This window comes from Cygnus olor, chromosome 3 (assembly GCF_009769625.2).
Source record: "Cygnus olor isolate bCygOlo1 chromosome 3, bCygOlo1.pri.v2, whole genome shotgun sequence".
Taxonomy (NCBI): Eukaryota; Metazoa; Chordata; class Aves; order Anseriformes; family Anatidae; genus Cygnus; species Cygnus olor.
In genome coordinates, this window is record NC_049171.1 from 1,924,089 (window position 1) to 1,943,852 (window position 19,764).

At 42.8% G+C, this 19,764-nt stretch overlaps 1 protein-coding gene across 1 annotated transcript in view; it reads right to left on the reverse strand.

Moving 5' to 3' along the window:
* Nucleotides 1-19,764, reverse strand: part of ELP3 (elongator acetyltransferase complex subunit 3) — an 84,688-nt gene that overhangs the window by 46,367 nt on the left and 18,557 nt on the right. The window contains exons 8-9 of the mRNA XM_040551487.1: nucleotides 9,517-9,678; nucleotides 6,079-6,205 (exon numbers count right to left, since the gene is read on the reverse strand). Coding sequence (XP_040407421.1) covers nucleotides 6,079-6,205; nucleotides 9,517-9,678 — 289 coding nt within the window. The remainder of the gene's footprint in view (nucleotides 1-6,078; nucleotides 6,206-9,516; nucleotides 9,679-19,764) is intronic.

The following is a 19,764-nucleotide window of genomic DNA, read 5'->3' on the forward strand; positions in this document are numbered from 1 at the left end:
TCACACCACCACTGAAATCCTCACCCCCTGCACTTTCCGGTTTAAGTTGTGACACCTTACCCATGTCACGCATGGATTCCCAGTGATGCAGAGGAGAAGGGACCAGTTTTACCTGTACTGTCCAACTGATTCAGCTCTTCTCTTCCCACACATCATCACACGGAGGGTTGCAGCACTAACTTTTACTTTGTTCTCACATTGCACATATCCAAAGAGAGAAATCTGATGTGCTTTATAGGAAACCTACCCAGAGCTGCTGCAAACACACCCAGTGAGCAAATAAAAGTTGGTTCCATACAGACACTGGAAAGGGAGAGAAGCTTTGTGCACGCAATTTGACCATCTGCAGCAGTGGGCACAAGCCGGGCCTTTATCTACACATTTTATCCCCAGAAATATGAGTGCAATTATCTGTGAAAATAGTTTCTAAAAATAGCCTGTTCCTTACTACCACGATTCCCATTAACATAAAAAATTACCATGGCGTTGGCCACAGTTCATGAAACTATAATTGTTTGCGAACTGAAGAGCTTTTTAGCTCTAACGTTTAGGAAGTCTCCAAGAGAAGCTCGAGTAACTGTTTCAGAAGGACTGATCATTAAACACTGCCTAATCTGTTTCTATAAATGTGCCCGTGAAGGAAAAAAAAAAAACAGAAGAAATTTTCAGAGGTAATGCTGGCTACCTGCCAAAAACAGTGTTTCAATGAGACGTTTAGTAGGAACTGAAAGGAAAATCATTTACCCCACTAAACATTTCAGAGATATATTTAAAAACAGAGATAATTGTCTTCCCAAAAGAGTACAAAAATCAGTGGAGATCAGCAGTTTAAGCATCTTTTATTACATTTATTAAAAGCTCCTGATAGCGCTGTAATAAATTACCTTCATTATGATTTTCAACTCCTTAATAAAAATGAGAGCCCTCCGGAAAACTATCTCCTTATTTACAGCTAAAGGTGATACAACAGTATTTAAAGTTTTACAACACCAAATACATTACAGAGAGAAACAGTCATATTACCCGTTGCCTTACTTGACCACTATATTTCTCTCTGATGTTCACACACCAAAAAAAAGCTGTAGCCCTCTGCTTAACTTAAGCTTGGATGCATCAGGCATTTCACTAAAACTAGCCTATTTCTGAGAAACGCTTATTTAGCCATTCCTTCAGGAGAAAAAAAAAATACAGCCTGACACATGAGTGTAAGAAAAGGAATTTTCTACCAGACTAAAATAATTCAGCGATGGCATTTTATTTAAAAACCGTAAGAATGGCTCTAATGAATCGAACCAAATCTCTTTAGTCTGATACTTGTCTCCAATACAGATTAGTAAATGGTCCTGCCTATGCTTTTCCCATCAGCTTTTTATTTATATGAGACTTCAGTTGGAAATGATGAGGCCAGAAAACCTCCCTACTGATCATCTCAAGGAAAAGGAAGGTTCTGCCAATGACTTGCTATGACACTTCCTCTGACCCTTCCCACACTTGAAACTTCTCATCTTCTGGCCCTCCTTCTTGTTCCTTTTCCTTTTTTCTGTTCCCCCTATTTATTTCATCTACATAGGGTCTTCGAAGTCATTTGAGATGGGCTTACAGACATCCCTTCTGAAGGACCAAAATGAACCACAACAGTAAACCATACATAGGAAAAGACCGCTAAAAAATAGAGCAAACAGCCATGCCTTCTCCGTTAATAAATGTTACTAGCTTAGCAGTATTTATACCAGAAGAGATCCAGCTTGTTGATGATACTATTGCTACTCAGTGACTCTGCAGAAACAGAATGAGGAATTAGCAACAGCATCCTGGGAATTCTTCAGCCTCCTAAAGTTTTTGCTTAAATCCAAAGTTCTGCTTGGTAGCCCCGTTGGCAAGTGTGATTCATGAATCCTCCCAACCATTTACCCCTAGAGTCACCTCATCCCTCTCGTGCTACAACAGCAAAGCTGAGTGTTTATCGCGTTCCACAGAATGAGGTGTCTGCTCTGGTAACAATTCCATTATTCCCGCTGAGCCCTTGATTTATTCTAGCTATTATTCTAATTATTTTCTCCGACCACCTGCTACGTGAGGCACTGCAAAGCGGTCTTATCGGCTCTGCTTGCGTTTGCTAGCTAGAAGCAGCAGAGTGCATGTGTGTGCATGCGTGCACACTACCTGACACGAGGACACGGGCGGTGGGAGGGAGCCGAGGATGCTCCCTCCTGCAGCGTGTTCCCGTACTTGGAATGGGGTGAAAAGACCTGAAGGAGAAAGGAAATCCTCCGAGGCTATAAAAAGCATCTGTAGTAATGGGAAAAAAAGGGCATGCTGGGGGAAGGAAGGGTGGAGAAGCACAACATAACTGGTACATAGAACCAGTACATCCACTCTGGTTAAAAAAAGGAGCTGCAGTAATCTTTATACTGAAGACAGACAGAAAGGCAGCCACCTGCCCCTCACTGTAAAAGAGACAATATGTACATATAATAAAAGATGTATCTAATATACTTACTCCTATCAATAAATTACAGTTTCGAATAATCATTAAAACACTTTCCAGGAGTACATTTGCTATACTCACATCAAACTTTGAAAACACAGATATGCTTGCAAAAGAGGAACCGATGGGCATCGTGGCTGCTGGATGGAAGAAGCAGGTAACACTTCAAAATCAATAGGTCATGAGGGACAGAAGCAATGTTACTCTTGAAACCATAATTACCTGTTCAATTTGAAGAAGCACCCAGTATTTTTAGTATGCAGTCAGCACAATCAGCAAGTTATTATCTTCCCAGGAGAAACCTCCACATTTAATCTATCAACTGGTAATGGAGGCAGTGTTTAGACCTCCTTCTAAAGTCATCTGGGTTCCATTTTGTCCTACCCTTCCCTGGTCTGAAAAGTGCACGACTAGAAAGGAAGTTAGAATCGCAGCAATTTTTTTTTCTCTAAGCTTATTTAGAACTACCAGAGAAGCAAAAATCTATAAGGCTCCCTGATAAGGCGCAGGTGTCTGTCCCCAAAAAGTCAGAGGTAGCTCATAGCAAGATACATATTTGTGTGATTTAGGAGAATAAAGAACCACAAACTGTGTAAAAGAGCACCCCTCCTCGCGAACAGCTTGGTGCTGTTGCGAGAACACAACAGATGCTCTCCTCTTGGTTCCTCTCTTTGTTCTCACATTAGTTTTATGCAATAGAAGTGTCTAAATATTTACCAGCATGGACTAACATTTACACAGCACAACATGTAAGTTGTTTCCAACAACTCAAAGCCATGATAGAAAATTTTGGGTAGGAAACAGAGAGTGTACTCTCTAGGTGAATCCCCAGGAAAGGAGGAGTTGCTATCTGCTGTACACTTCAATCACGTTTGCCAGTGCAGGGCTGTGGAAAAACAAAACAAAACAAACGGCTGTTTTTACCCTCTCCTCTCTCTTATTTAAGACAAAGCATCTTTTAAAAATAAATTACAAAGCATTTAAGATAGGATGAGAAGGGCTGAGGAGGAAGGGAAATGGAAAGGATGCCTCTTGTTTACCATTCCATCTTGAAACGTGTCACAGTGATCCACAACCTCTCCACTCTCATTCCCTGCAGCTCCGTCTCCTGAAAGGCACAGCGATCACTTAGCTGCCCATCAGCCTCGCAGCTGCCTCTTTCACGCAGGTTTCTTCGTGCACTGGCTGGTCTCAGAGTGCAGACCCTGTGCACCTCTCTAACACGTGCATTTTGGTTCCTTCTCCTCTCCCTTCTCAGACTTTCCTCTCTTTAAACCAATACCGGTATAATTCCTCTCCACGTTGCTGTGCCCGAGCACCTCTTCCCCAGCAGCCTGCCTCTCCGTGTCCTATTTCTCCTCCTCACTCTGCAGCATTCACACTGCTTCTTGAGGGCTTCATCCTCCACGCTGATTACTCATCCTCCAGCTCCTAATCTCTACACTCGCTGGCATCCAATCTTAATTTGATCTGCGAGTCCCGCTTCAAATTTCTGAACTCATTAACGAGGTGTCGCTTGAGCTGGCCACCCCATCGCCCTCTCTGCATTCTTAAATCCCCCTCCTAAGCTATCACCTGGTTTTCTTTTTCCACGGCTTTGCATTTCTCTTGCCCTCCAGCCAGCTTTTTGGCTGATTCCAACCCCTCACACCAAAATTCTGATCTGGTCTTACCCCTTCTTTTTCTAAGACCAATGATTTCTTAATCAACAACGTGCAAATTCCTTCCTGCCATGTTCCAGAGCTGGCATACCATCAACTCTGATGTCCTCCCAGCTCCTAAAGCTGAGACTTGTCCTGCAAAGATATTCTAGACAAGCTGACCTTCTCTACTCTGCTTTCTCCTCTTGCTTTTCTATGCTAACCTCTATTTTCCCAGCTTTTTTTTAATTCCCCCTTGCAATTCCAGCCTTTTCACCACATTCTTGCGCCCTCTTTCTGAGGACTTTGCCTTTTACATCTTCTATTTCTGCAACAATTGTCAGTAATAAATGGAGAAAATCCAGCAGGGCACTCCCCTTCCCCTGACAAGCAGGGGAGCCCTGCAGCCTGCACATATCGCAGGCAGTTGAGCATCACTTGAAGTTAAGCAGTGCTGGAAGAGTACTTCCAGAGTGCTTGTGCACTAAAAGAGGAGCAACTCCAGATCCTACTGTGGGAAAGCCTTAGCCATTTGTCATGGATAAGCAGCACAGAATAATAATAAGTAAATAAAATAATCCTTTCTATAGAAGCTTGAAATTCTGCCTTAAATAATTCCTCTCTCTTCAGTTTTACATCTTGCAAATACTTGAGATTACTGTGTCCCCTTTGCTGGGTCTCATCCAAGGATAGCTCTTTAAATCTTTTAGTCGGTATTGCTGTCCTTCCGTCATAAATCCTCCCCAGCCCAATACTACTCCAAGTAATGACAGGCCCATAAAGAACCCAGAACTACAGCTGCTACTTCACTAGGCATTGAGTCGGGTTTTGCCATACCCCGCAGCACAAGTAATTACAGGAAAACACAGCTAATTTGATGTCCACTCCTACCCTCTATCTCCTCTAGCATTATAAGAAAATAATCCAGGAGCAACAGAGTCTGGGGCATGAATTTTGAGTTGAATTCACTTTCAGCTGTCACTGACTTCATCCTTCCTTTTCTGTGCATCGCCTAATTGCTTTGCCCCAGACTTCTCACGTTGTCACATGAACACAGTATTCACTAAGTGCCATCTATGTTTATGATGTGCTCGAGGAATCTGCACAAAATCGCTTACAAAAAGCACCTACCACAGGTTTCAGAACCTCCTCCATGTGCGGTACAGCCGCATTCTGGATTGCTTCTTCCTGAAAGTGTCTGTCTGCAGCACACCAGGAAAAAACATTGTTTCCTGCCTGAACTTCTAATCAATACATTCTGTTGCACTGATAGTTTTTTAGTGCCAGAAAGCACCCAGTCTAACCTTGCAGAGAAATATACCTGTGATTCCTACATCGTGACTGCAATTTCTGAACTATTTTAAAAAGACAACCCACTTGGACTTTAAAATAATGAGACCATGAAAAAAAATCTACCACATTATCAGGTAAAGTGGTTAATTCCCTATGATGTTTACCATTTGCTCTTTATTTCTCATTTCAATTTCTCTAGAAATAATTTTATATTTTCTTCCACATCATTGATAACGCTATTGAGCAGCGCTGAGCCAAGAACAGAGATGCTATATAATTCACCTATGCACTCTACTTTGCAATTAATTACCTTCGAGATAGTATGCTTTTAACTTTGAAACATGCACTATTGTAAAGCCAAGGAAAGAAAACCATCTTGGAAAAAAGTAAGAGCCCTAGTTAGCATTGGAAGAGCTATATTCCACTGAGACCTGAGTGACTCAGTCTTTCACGAGGCAAGGATATAATTTTCTGGATGAAGTAGTTCAACAAATCTTTCTTACCCTCCACCTTCAAAAATGAATTTTAAATTGTTTGTCCTTAAGAAATAATTCCGGCCCAGTTCCTAACTAATAGCTGAGCTAAGACAGAGAGGCAGAATGAGATGGAACAGCTGGAACGAACCAGAAACTCCTGGTGATCCTAAGCCATACTCACAACAAACTGGTCCGTGTCCCTTTCAAGCCCCATGTTTGGTAAGTCGGGCATCATGTGTGCCACCACTTTGAAGCCAGCATCCTTGGCTAAGTGAAACGACTCGCACACAGCCTTCACGGTGTGACCTCTGGGAAGAGAAAAGGAGAGATTTAGAGCCCCAGACACCCAAGAGAGGCAACCCAGGTCATACAGAAAAAGACATGTTTTGATATATTTAATTCAGATTATTTTCCAGGAAATGAGCAGGGATGAGTTTTATTATCAGTTTATCACCATCCAAGTCTTGGAACGTAGCTGCTATTAAGGTAAACTAAGCTAGTGGCTAAAAGCAGTCGGGTTTGCTGTTTCTGCAGCAGGTGAACCACCCCAAGAGTATAGCTTTCCAAACCCCAGCCTGAGAAACTTCCAAAGCTGCTGAAATACCGTGTAAAGTGATGACACAAGGAGATGTCACAGCACAAGCTAGGACACACTGCACTGAAGACTCTGTATAATCAGAATAAGCTATAATCAGAAACAAAAGCAACAGAAAAGGAGAAGGATGGGGGCTACGTAGAACCAGCTAGTTAGAAAATCGTCCTCGCAAGAGGCTTGCCAAACCCTCAGGTACTCCCTTTAGAGCAAAAGGAACTCTTCACAGGTTCTGAGAGGTGTCACACCTCCAAGACATAGACCAAACTGGGACTCGGGAAGGATTTCATGTTCTTCCCTGCCATTAAACCACACCAACTCAGGCTTGCACTGCAGGAGCTCGGAGAGAGTGGGAGCCTGCAGGGCTGCAGGGGCAAAGGCTGAATCACACCTCACTCATCAGCCTCTAGCAAACCGCTCCATCCTCCACGCTTCAGGAGCCTTCTTCGGCCTCCGCAACAGAGACCTCTCTGACTGTGAGCAGCTCCGGGGAGGTGCCCATCACACGGGATCAGTCTTCCCACGACGTCCTTGCTGTTGCTGTCGCCCAGCTGCGAGGGCTCTCCCGGCGCTGGCTGACACTTGCAGCCATTTCTGCCCCATCAGCATCCGCCGCCGTCGTCTTCCCATGGCGCTCGCCCACCAGCTCACCCTGCCTCTTGGAATTCCTTGCCAACAGATCAGCTCAGCAGGCGGCTCTTCCTCTCCTCGAGAGTCTTCTGGATGAAAAATTGATGCCATCTGGGCATCTCCACAAACGCCTGCCTTCTGCCGAGACCTGATGTTAAGCAAAGCAAACAGCCACTTCCCTTGTTTTAAGGACCTTTTCCTTTCTCTCCACTGGTAGATCCTTCCTCTGTTAAACCCCTACCTGTATTTTTACAACTCCAGTTTTATTAATGATTTTTTTCAGAAGTATTATGGTGTTTTTCCAAGACTGTTCAAGGACAGTATTACTCAAGACCTTGAGTAGCCTGAGGGGAGTAAATGGAAGACTTGCTTCATAAATAAAAATTATTTTCTTATTAGAAGTGGAATCTGAGCTGCATCAATAACTTGATTATTTGATGCCTAGATCTGTTCTTGAATATTTTTCTGCCTCACAGCCACCCAAAGCACTCAGAAACCTCACTAATGACTTATGGAACATAATAGAAAGTAATTTCCAAACAGTTAGCCTAATTGGTTGTAATCTGACATTTTGCTACAAGCAAAATATTAAAAGTTTAAAGCAAAACACATCCCCCACAAAGTAGGAGAACAGAAGCAAAATGAGGTCATTTCAGAAGAAAAAGAAAACTTGAATCACTCTTCTCTAAAACTGTATTCCAATTCATTGTTCAGAAATGTTGGAGTGGGGCATATGAACCAACAGCCTGTGTTGGCTCTGCTGTGAGAGCCTGCAGCAAAGCCTTTTAGGAATTCTGCAAGCAGCTTTGAGAATGTCAAAAACATTTAAAAATATAATTCCATACAGGATTAGTTCTGAGTGAAATAGTCAGTAATATACTACTTCATTCTTCTTCTGATTCATCAGCAGGAAATCAAGGGTTCATTAGCAAATTCACAAGCCAGAAGTGACATGCGGCTCTGAATGATTTATGGCACCAGCTCTGATCTAACACACAAACCGCAGGAAACCCAAAGATGACTGCAGCGATCGCTAAGTGGAGCTTTACAGTTCCACTTCAGGATAGGGCACCTTTTCAAAGGAACTTGTGAAAAAAAAAAAAAGATCTTAAAAGCTGAAAAGAAATGATTTGTTAAATTTACAATGTGTCAGAAGTAACCAGTAGTGAATACAACTAGTCGAAAAGTAAGATCTAGCTCAGGATGGATCTTTTCCTTTGGAAAGCTCTGACATCTAGAGGAGGAAAATACCACCTATAAATGCGAGCTGTCTGCTCTTGGACTACTCAATAAATGGCTTTTCCAGTGCAGTAGCCTGACTGTTTCATAGTAGTGACGTCCTGAACTTCCATGCACAAGCAAAACTACGGCTCAACCCGCAGGAAGAAACTCATTTGGGATTCTTACTTTAAGCCTCTAAAAGAAAATGTCCAACATTTTCAGTTTTGCACTACTGCCTTTAAGGTAGGTATTAACAAAAATGTGCTTTGCTTATTGAGCCATACTGCTTCTGTCGTTATCTATGATTATGGTTATTAAATGTCTTTGGTCGGTGACTGGAATATACAACGAAGGCAAGTTGTACAAATGTCAGATGTGAAAAAATGATCAAGAGAAGAATCACTTCTTTCAAAATATCATCAGAATTATCAGAAAAAAAAAAGGGAAGTACAATGAAAGAAAAAGATTAGCTTTCTTGCCTGTAAGGGATGGGATGAACAATGTATTGCACACTCTCCTACGTAGGACAGCTGTGCTTTTGGCCACAGGTCCAAGATGACAAGGAATAAATCACAGGCTTCTTCTGAACCTATTTTGCCATCCCTAGACGTGTTGTAACCACAGAATGACTGGGGTTAATCCATCAACAGGTGCCGTTTCTCACTGTGTCTCACCCCCTGTACTTGCCATCGTCATTTCTCCTCTCCCATGCTCAGCAGAATAAGGTGTCTGGTGCAGAGAGCAGGCTGTTTGCTGGCAAAGAGCCTCCCATAGATTACACACTGCATTGTATCTGCTCGAGACTAAAGATTGTGAATTATGTAGGATGAGAATTACAAGTTCTCTCCGGGCACATTTTCTCCTTCACAATACTGCATTTATTTATGAAGCAACAACAACAACAAAAAGAGAAATGTACAATGCAGGAAAAGATCTTGTGTTTAAAATAAAATATCACAAATAACTCCATTTTGTTATAACATCGTCTACACAACGCCACAACAAATTCCACGAAGCCACTGCAGTTTATTACTTTTTCTTAACAGACATATGGCCACACAAGCAAGGAAACGAGCCAAATGTTTCAATATTTGATCTTAAATGGGTGTTCAAATAGGGCTGCTGTTCCGGAGCATTTCAAAAAGCATACCACGAGCATTGCAAGTTTCTTCTCACCTGTTGGTGTCCCTGGCCACATCCTCATACACGCTCTGCACTCCGATCTCCAGCCTCGTGCAGCCGTAGGACAACATGTCACTTAGATGCCGCTTCAGGCAGTAATCGGGCCGGGTCTCTATTGTTATCCCGATGCATTTTGTCAGGCTTCGTTCCGAGTACCTGCAACAAAAACCATCCTCTATTAAAACTGTGAAGCTGTCGCAGGTGACCAGAGAAGTTTCCAATGTCTTCCAGGTGAGTTCTTTGCAGTTTCCATCAGAATTAAAGTCCAGGTTAAAAAAACGATGATCCCAGCTGCCAGGGGGCTGCCGACCTTACTCCAACACACGCCTGAAACAACACATGAATACACATGGTAGTAAAAGGCTGGGGTTTGCTGTGCACAAAAGAGCTGACCTTGGTACAGCCTTGCAGGGTGTTTTTAAACAACACCAGCTCGGTATATGCTTGCAGAACAGAGTGAGCCTTCGGTACTCAGCATCGCCTGAGCAAAAGGGGAAGTCCGAGTAGGAGATGAGAATTGGGTTTGGTTTTGGGGATGGAGCAAGGATGGTCTGAGCACTTGTTCCCACTTACAACCACAGAGGATCTCACGTTAGGGAGATTTTGGTATAGTCGGGACATTTTTGTTCAATTCCTACAGCACACAGATAGACCGCAGGGATTAGGACAAGAGCCAGCCATGATCTGAAAACATACAAGCCATGAAAAACTACACAAATCATCGCCTTTCTGAGCCAGTCGCAGGCTCTCAGCTTCATTGAGTCTAACACTGAAACAGAACTCACTGGTAGCCTTTTTCCCTCCTCTCCCCCATTTATCACTGGATGTCTACCAGAGACTAATTGTTCCAGCCAGTGTAAAAATCCTCTACTGACGACAAATGGTAAGTTATTGACCTACGAGGGAGTAAAACAAAAGAAAAAGGAATCCAAAGCTGCCTTGAACCAAAGTTCGCAACAGGAAACCATAAATCAAGACGAACTCCTACACCACCAGCTGAGATGATATTCATTTCCATTTAAGAACCATTTCACATACCCCCCCACCCAGTAGTCACCTTTCCTGCAGAATATGGTGGTTGTGTAAGAGGACTGCAGCACAGGGCAGAAGATTTACAGCAAGAAGAATGAAACTTCCTCTTCTGAAGCCATTTGAAACTGCGGAGGTAATCTGGATAGTTCCCAAAGTGTGATGTGGGCAGGATTAACGGCTGCCCTCCGAGAAGAGCATCGGTCTCTTTAATGCTCCCCAATGATGAAGATCTCGATATTCATATTAAATGTTGCTGAAAAGAGGACACCTTGAGTAAGGGAGAGACGTTACGCTGATACCTGAAAGCACTGCACACCAAAAGCCACCAGGATGACTAACTTCAGTTCTTTATTAGGTAGTTTATAAGGATTCATCACCTGATTTCTGGCCCTGGATGGCTGGAGACTTCTGAGTCAAAATAAAGCTCCAGAGAGTCTAACTTTTAGCATGGCGGAGGCCCAATTTAACCAAAAAGAGGAAAAAAAAAAGGCAAAAAAACAGGTAGATTCAGACTCACGGGCAAAACTTCCATTCAAACTGATACGGCCTAAGATATTGGGGGGGGGGTAGACAATAATGGCTGTCAAAATAAGCATCTTTTTTTAAAAAAAAGCATAAAACATTTCAGAGTTTGTGGCTCACTGATCTGACAGACTAACAGAACAATTGTTTATCGTGCCAAGAAAAACACTGCCAATGTGCGATTCATTAACATCAGCCTAAAAATATGCTCACTTTTAAAGACGCCGTGTTTTGCAAGAATTAAAGAGAGAAATTTTAGCTAAGGGAAAAAAAAATAAGTCACCGGATTACTCAGCCATCGTGCCAGAGGGGACATGCTTGTATTAAGCACCTGCAATCATGGCTGGAAATACAGAGGGGAGACAAAAGTAATTATATTTCCCCCCCGGAGCAAATTTATAGCTGAGTTATAAAATGCTGAATCTAACGAACACCAGCAGACCCCAAAATGATAACACCTACTGAGGGCACCGACAGGGTTTCAGTATGGTGCCAGGGCTGGCAAAATTCTCTTGTCCAATTCAATGCTGGAAAGAGACATGTGTCTTAACTATGTTTTATTATTTATTTTACGTTTTATTTATTATTTTATGCAGTGGACAGGTAGAGCACAGCCTAACACTTTGCTTTATTAACATAAAAGCTTGAATCAAGTGGTCCCCGTTTAATTAAGACTACAAACTTCCTTCAACTAACTGGAAAAGAGAAAGAAGCATGCGATCGTCAGCCATCCACCAAAGGCACTTCTGGCAACATATTTTTATCATTTCCTGAGTAGAGGAGAATAAACTTGACTTTTCTGCTCCCTTTTTGTGACTTTTGAACTTGAAACACTCGTTTGGATATTCATCATTTCTTCCATTTGCAAAAAGAGCGGCTCTATTCCACTTGAAATGTAATCCTAAAACTAAGGGAAGGCACATATAGCAAGATTACGAATTAAGAAGCCAAACAGAGAGCACCAGAAGAGGACACTGATTAAAATCTTTACTAGATTTATGTAACCTGGTGTTGGATGGAAGGAGTAATCCATCAGTACCCATAAAAACTGTAGCAATTATTATTATGCAGCATACAGCTGCATTACACAACTAAGATAATTTTTTCATTTTTAGAAAAATAGATCTGCCAGTATTTAACGTTTAAGCTCACCACTTCCCTATGCATGGCCAACGCCTCCGTTGCCAGCCAGGCTTTCATAGAAAGGGCCAACAGTGAGCTATAAAAGAGAGCTCGGGGGCCTTAAAAAGGCAGAAAATACTATTTAGGAGGTTATCTAGTAAGTGTTGGATTTACATTGAGACAGAGACTGATTTTCTTTTTTAAACCAGAATGGCAGTATTTCTTATTTCAAAACACTGTCAGGATCTGAGACAAATGTTTACCAGCCAACAGAGAAAAAGAAATGACAAACTGATATATACTTGACTAATACTTTACTTATTTTTTTTGAGTGGAGAAAGCTTTTTTTTTAAAAAAAAGTATATCTTTGAAATCTAGTCCTGATTTGTGGATCTCAAGTCACATTTTTTTAGTTTTTATTATTAAGCAATGATTTCTGTAACAATTTGCAGTAGATTAGCTATTTCAAGACTGACTTTGCTTATTGCCTACCTCTTCCTGGGTCTTTCCTGATGGAGCTGCCTGCCTCATCCAGCAGCAGACCCACACTGGTCTTCCTTTGCCGACAACGTACCTATGGAAGTGAAGTCCTTCTTGTTGCTCTGCAGTCCCTTGGAGTTTCAGCTCCAGCTAAGCTTTCCTCGTGCCCTCCTTGCCTGCTTGTATCCTTCCTGGGTATCCCATACCACCATACAGAAATCCCCCAAATTAACTGTGCTCCACCATATTGCAGGTATCAGGGTGTCAGACTACATTGAAGAAGTTTTGTGTACCATTAAATTCAAGGATTAAAACATACGCTTTTTTTTTTGGCCTTTTCTCAGCACTATCGCCAGTTTTTAAGCATTCTTCTTGTTGCCTTTGATATCAAAAACAGCCACAGAACTTTGCAGACACACCAGTACTAAATCCAGATGGAATATGATTTGCCTATTCCTATCCAATTTTCCACTATTTATACAGTCAAGGGTAATTTGGCTGCTGAATCATACAGAAAGCTCATGATAATGTGACTTAGCTCCTCAATCTTTTCTAGATATTTCGCTGCTTCTCGGAATAGAATCCTGCCCCATTCCTAGAAAAACAGCTTTATTTTTTTCCCATAACAAAGTACCCAACTTGCTCGTATACAACATACTATGGAATACAGATGAATCCCTTCTTTGCCCATCTCCAATATTGATAGCATCTGCCAACCCTCAGAAATTACTATTTTAACACAAATATTAAACACGAGGCCCAGAGGCAAAAACAACAGAATCCTATTAGAAACCATTCAGGTCAATGACAATAATTTTCTGCAATGTCTGTTTTGAAAATCAATGTAATGAGTGACATGTTGTTCTAGTCTCTATTTTAATGTCAAAATATCTCACTCAAGCCAAATCTCTTGGAGAAGTTTAAGCACGTTACGCTCAACTTTTCCAAAACCTCGTAAGCTCGCTAACAGGATCCAGTAACTTATCGTGATAATGGAAATGATGGATTTGACTTTCCTTAATCTTTAAAAATAACAGACATCTAGCCACATATCCTGCAGGAATGGCACGCTAGCCAAGGCACACATTAAGAGGGAACAGACGCGATCCAAGCAGGCAGACAGGCTGAAAGCAGACAGCTATAGCTCTGAAAAGAGTGACTGCAGGATATTTGGTCACAAGAGGTTAAGATGACCTTGCTGATGACTAAGGCAAACAAAACTATTATTAACTGAAGACCAAAAGAAGTAAAACACAGAAAGTCCTGAAAAATGAGATGAGCCCAATGAGCTGAAAATTGCACCCACGGTGGTCTTGTATGCACAAGTCGAGCAGGTTTGCAGGTTCATTCTGGTGTTAAATGTTTGTGATCTGGATTTCTTCCAGAATCTGAGGGTGGAAATGGATTTTATCTTCTCAAGCAGCAACAAACACCTTATGGTATTTCACCTCCTTCCATGGAACAGTCTTAGTGCTCCACCTTCAAGAATTTCTTTGGCTTTTGAAGTCACGTTGGAATGTCCTGGAGGCACCTTTTGGGGGACTGCTGGGTTGGGTGAGTGGTTCTACATCCCTCCCTTCCTTCCCTACAGACAGGTACACCTACAAACTTCTTGCTTTTTATCTGTAGTACAGCAGTGCTGAGGAATCCCAAATAAGAATCCAAAATCTGTCACGTTCTAAGAACAATCAGAAATCAAGATAAGTATAAAGCACAAGATGACAGTGGCGCAAATTTAATAACAGACTAACCACAGAGATGAATTATACAAATGAAAGAGATGCTAAGCCATACAAATGAAGCAAATGAGATCCAAACAAACCTTACGATTAGCACAGACATAGCTAGTATAAAGTCAGTTTTCTGCATGATTACAGAACTGTCTGAATCAAGATGAGGCACAAGAAAGACTATTAATTTTAATCATTAGAGAATAATTGAGTGAATTTGCAGAGAAAGCCAGTACATAAAACAGACCTTCAAATCAGAATCTGCCTCTTAAATAAGCAGGGATTTTAGATCAAAAAAGCACCTCGCTCTCCACCAGACACAGCAGTTTCACATAGGCTTGCAGGTACCTTCTCAGTTAGAGAAAAAACAGATGGCACATAAGAAAACTTCCTTTAACAAAGCCTCTGCTCTCTCTCATTTCAACTCTGGTCTAGAGACAAAAGTCTCATCAGCTCAGAGACCCGAACATCAAAGAATCAATTACTTACAAGCCATCCTACAGCAGCATCCAAACTCCCTGGCTGGGATCGGCAGCAGGATGCCAGACAACACAAGAAGACTTGCCTTGTCCCAGGAAGCTCAGAAAAGAAAAACTGTAAGAATCGAGCGAGTTAACACTGTGTACACAGCATGGTCATCGCATGCCTTTAAACCATTTACCTGCTTTACAGATTTCTAAGTAGGAGACTACCTAAAGAGGAGGTAAACAGAAAGGCAAAAGAGCAGAAAAAGACACAAAAAGCAGCTGAAACAGCTGAAGGGCAGCACCAAAGAGAAACAATCACCGAGAGCAAGAAGTTTTTAGGTGAACCTGGTTACAGGGAAGGAAGGGAGGGATGTAGAGCAACTCACCCAGCCCAACAGTCCCCCAAAAGGTGCCTCCAGGACATTCCAATGTGACTTCAAAAGCCAGATAAAACCTTCTTAAGGTGGAGTAAATAATGATGTTGCTCGCATTACTTGATCAGCATTGTTGCTCATGCATTACCCAGCAGCAGCGACTTCCACACAATATGGTGCTCTGAGCTCTTACACGTCCCAGTCGGCAGTCCCAGCTCGGCTAGAAAGGGAAAACGATGAGCACTGCTGCTCATCTACCCTCAGCCTGCTCCAAGGAAAATTAAATATGAAATCCTGCCTTAGGAGAGGTGTTCAGAGCCTTGCGGGAAGAGGAAAGTGTTGGAGGGCTGGGTGGGAAATAAAGAATTTTAATCAGGGACCAAAGGAGCCCTCAGCAGAAGGCTGCTGGCCTCCAAGTTTAGCTTGGAGCAACGATGACCGTGAAGTTGAGCAACAATGGCTGCGAATGTCCAGCATCTCAAATAAGTGTGACTTCTTCCCAAAAAAGCACTTCTTGTGCCCTTGAATTTAAGGAGCATCGCCCAAAAGGAACCCAAAACCACAGGTGTGCAAGGCAGACGATGATGTCTACGCATACAGAATCATGCCAAACGTCACACCCCGGCTTTCTGAAGAAGAACCTGCTGATAATAAAGCACACCAGCACCTTCTGCACCACATCCTCACCTGTTACATAAATGGCCTCCTTTTTCCCGATCCCTACTAGCTGCGCTTTATTACCACGCCGCTCTCTGAGACGCAGCTAGCAATAATTAATTCAACAGCTACAATTTCCTGCTAGTAAACAGGACAGGTGGCATCTTACTCACCAGACGGGGTTCAAAAGTTGCATTTTTGATGATTGCCCAGAGCGGGTATTTCTGAAAGCTCAAATGCCAGTTATTTGGCTTTCTGCAGCTCCCTTTTTATTACAACATTTCAGAGTTTTCTTTATCATCGCTACCGCGAGTATGACAGACTGCTTTGGTTTCTTAACAGCGTCAGGTCCCCAAGGTTCAGCTCTCAGGTACTGAAATCTTACATTTACCTAAAATACAGTAATTTATTGGGTAAAATATAACTTCCCGATTTTGATAAAGTAACAGTATTTATACCTGCTAAAAGATAAGTGAGAACAAATCTTTCTTTTCCCCCGAAACGCCACTAACAGTTAAGTCACACGTAAACATGCTCCCTCCTGCTGGGTAACCCGTGTGAAATCCAGGATAGGGTCTGTGTTTAAAATAACATCTGTTCTGAAGAAAAAAACGCAGAACTTACTGGTTTGCTCTCTTTCTTAATTTGTTTACCAAGCTGCAGCCACAATGAATGGATCTGACATCAGAAAACCCTCGGAAGAAAAAGCTCAACACGAGCAGAGGCAGCCCAGCTACGTTAAGGCACTGCAGACCCACCCCGAACAGGGCTGTTTGCACCGAGTAATTAACTGCCCGGCTCTAACGAAGGGGAGGGAACAATACTGGCTCTGGAGGGAAGGGCAGGGGGGTTACGTGGTTTATTTTTGTACCATTCACAGCTTTCACAGAGCACCAGCGCGTGAAGGAGCTCCGGGCAGGGAGGCTGGAGAGAAGGACCTCCATTTGGGCAGGGAGGCTGGAGGGTGGCCGGAGGCTCCCTGCAGCTCACGAGAGCTGCCCTGCTCTTGCAATGCTGGCTTCATACACACACAATTATTTCAAAAGCCACCACGTGTCCTCAGAGGGCACACGAGCAGGGCCTGGAAGGTTTTTCTTAGCTCAGGAGGTAAAAAAAGGACAAGGAACAGGAACCCCGGCAGGACCTTCTAACATTGGCGGTTGATTTTGTAAGCCAGCTCCCATCCATCAAGTTGGAGGCAACAGCAATATAGATAATGTTTGGTTTTTTTTCCCTGCAACAAGTTATTAGCAAGCTGTAACCGAAAATACCAGGACGAATAAGCATATGCTAAAGCGAAATGTTTCAAACAAGAAAAATCGCAGATGCACGGTTCTACCCGGAGCAAAGCTGCAACTTCTGCTTTACCTCTGTCAAAGCTAAAGGTTTAGGGGGAAAAAAAACACTGAAATAAGCCTTAAATGGGAAGGAGAGTGCTTATCTCATCCTCCCTTATGCTAGCTCTTTGCCCTTCTCAAACCTGGTCCTGGTCTTCTCCATGCCTCTCAGGATTTTATAGAGCCTCTACGATACCACTCTACGATGTTTTCCCCAGTTCTACAGTGTCATTCTCCTCCCTCCCTCCCTAATTTTTAAAACGAACTGAACACAGTTCAAGCTGTGAAGACATTGCCGAATTATGCAGCAGCATAACAATATTTCCCATTTCACTCCCTGTTCCCTTCATTACGATCCCTCACACTGAGCTGGTCTTGTAACTAAAACCGAGCATCAAGGCTGGGTTTCTCACCGTTACCTACTACAACTTTAAAGCTTTCTTCCTGGGTGCCATCAGCCAACTTGGAGCTCACTGTCCTGTAGGAAAATAAGGAGAACTCTTATTTTTACACACATTGCTCTTCCTCTGCATTGATTTTCCCCTGGCCCCTCACCACCCACCCACTCAGCATGGTGAAGGTCTTCTGCAGTTCTCTGCTGGCAGCTCATTCCTACTGCTCCACATAATCCAGCACCACAGTAAATGGTGTCAGCAACCCTTTTCAGATTATTTAAGCATCCCCCTACCACATTCCGACACAGACTCCTCTGAGGCACCGCTAATGACTTCCCCCTATTGTGAAAATTGATGACCTGTTCCCTCTCCCAACTTCCTCCAGTCCTTACTGCATGCAAGACTTTCAGTCTTATCCTCTAATTTTTTAGGATGCTTTGGTGAAAGAGCTCACTTTTGGAAATCCAGGTAGTTTCACCTATCTGTCAGACGCTTCAAAGGCACCCACTACAGCCTAGAAGTTTCGTTGGCCCAGAAGAAAAGAGCCCATCTGCCCTAGGATGAAAACTTGTACCAAGAAAACAAGAACCTCTCTCTCATTCTACATAAGAAGGAGGTGGTTTGCTGTTTTAGCAGCTAAAGACAACAAAAAACGTTACCCTAATAAAGACACTGAGGTCCAACACATCAGGGTATTTACTGAGAGCAAAACACAACTTTTCCCAAGATGTTGGCAAGAAGAAAATATGTAATTTGCTTGTAAAATGTCCACTTCTTAAGCCCATACCCAATCTATCAAATGAGGAGTGTACGTAATTCCCTTCACTATGAGCCAGATACTTTGAATTTCAGAGTAATATATGAATGCCAGTAAAAAACCACATACACTGTATACATAGAAGATGCAACTAGTCCTACAAGCCATGCTGATCATTCCAGCTTGGATTTCAGCAGCCAAGACGGACAGTTCAATGAGCCATACGTGGGTCAAACCACAGGTGGGCTACCCGTGCACTCAACCAGCTATTCCAAAACCCCTATCCTTGCTTCCAGGATGCTAGCACGGCGTTTACGCCTCCTTTGATTACCATTAATAGCATTTGGAAATGGCAACCAGAGAAAAGAATCCATGAATCCTGAAAGACTTAAGACAGAACTGCAAAATGAGCTACAAAAGAAGAGATTCAGATATCAGAAGGTTGAAGGCATTATGAAGATCTGGGCTCGCCACAGGGTAAGATTTCCTGTGCCAAACAGCAGCTCCCCTCCTATTTGAAAAAAAGAAAATAGTTTACAAGTAATAATATACTTTCCCATGCTACCAAAATCACGCAGTTATCTTCCGAAGTGAGAAAAATGCCCACACGTGAGGGTCACCAAGCCCCGTGCTGTTTTCAAAACCACTTTGTAGTGCACAAGAAAAGCTTGGGAAAAAAAATAAGCTCAGCACAAGGAGAGAAAACCAGAGACACTTTAGTCTATGAAGTTTTAGAAAGACCCAAATGCATTCCTTTGTAGTAATTTGGGAGATTCTGCCCAGTACTGAGGGACAAACCCTAAATACAGTCCCACTCTTGGCTCTGAGCACCAGTTCTGTGCAGCACGGTGGCCTTGCCCCACACAGGATTTAGGCAGAAGGCGCAGCTGTAGGCTCCATTTGGTTAATACCCCATTTTGGTCAGTTTTGCCTTTCTGGTATCCCTCCACCAAGCAATATGTAATCAAAAAAGAAGTGGATTTTAGTCCAATTTTAACTGTCCCTTACGCGGAGTCCAGCACAATTCTATTTGACCTTTAGTTCAATTCCACCTCTGCCAGGCAATCGATCCCAGCTACTCCCACAGGACAGGTTTTACTCCACGTCCCTTTCCCTTTCTATCCGAGCGCACTGAAGTCGACACAAGGAGCAACAAACGACGTCGGAGCAGTGACACCGAAGAGCCAGCACCTCGTCTGCCCACCGCATGCAGCCCAACGAGCAAAACCTGCACGAGGAGGTGCCCAAGATTTGCCCTTGACTCCTCACATCCTTGCGGTGCAATTTAGTTGAGGGAAACTTGAAAGAACAACAATTTAAATGCCTGTGACCAAATCGATACGACCAACAGTCAAGTCATAATTATATA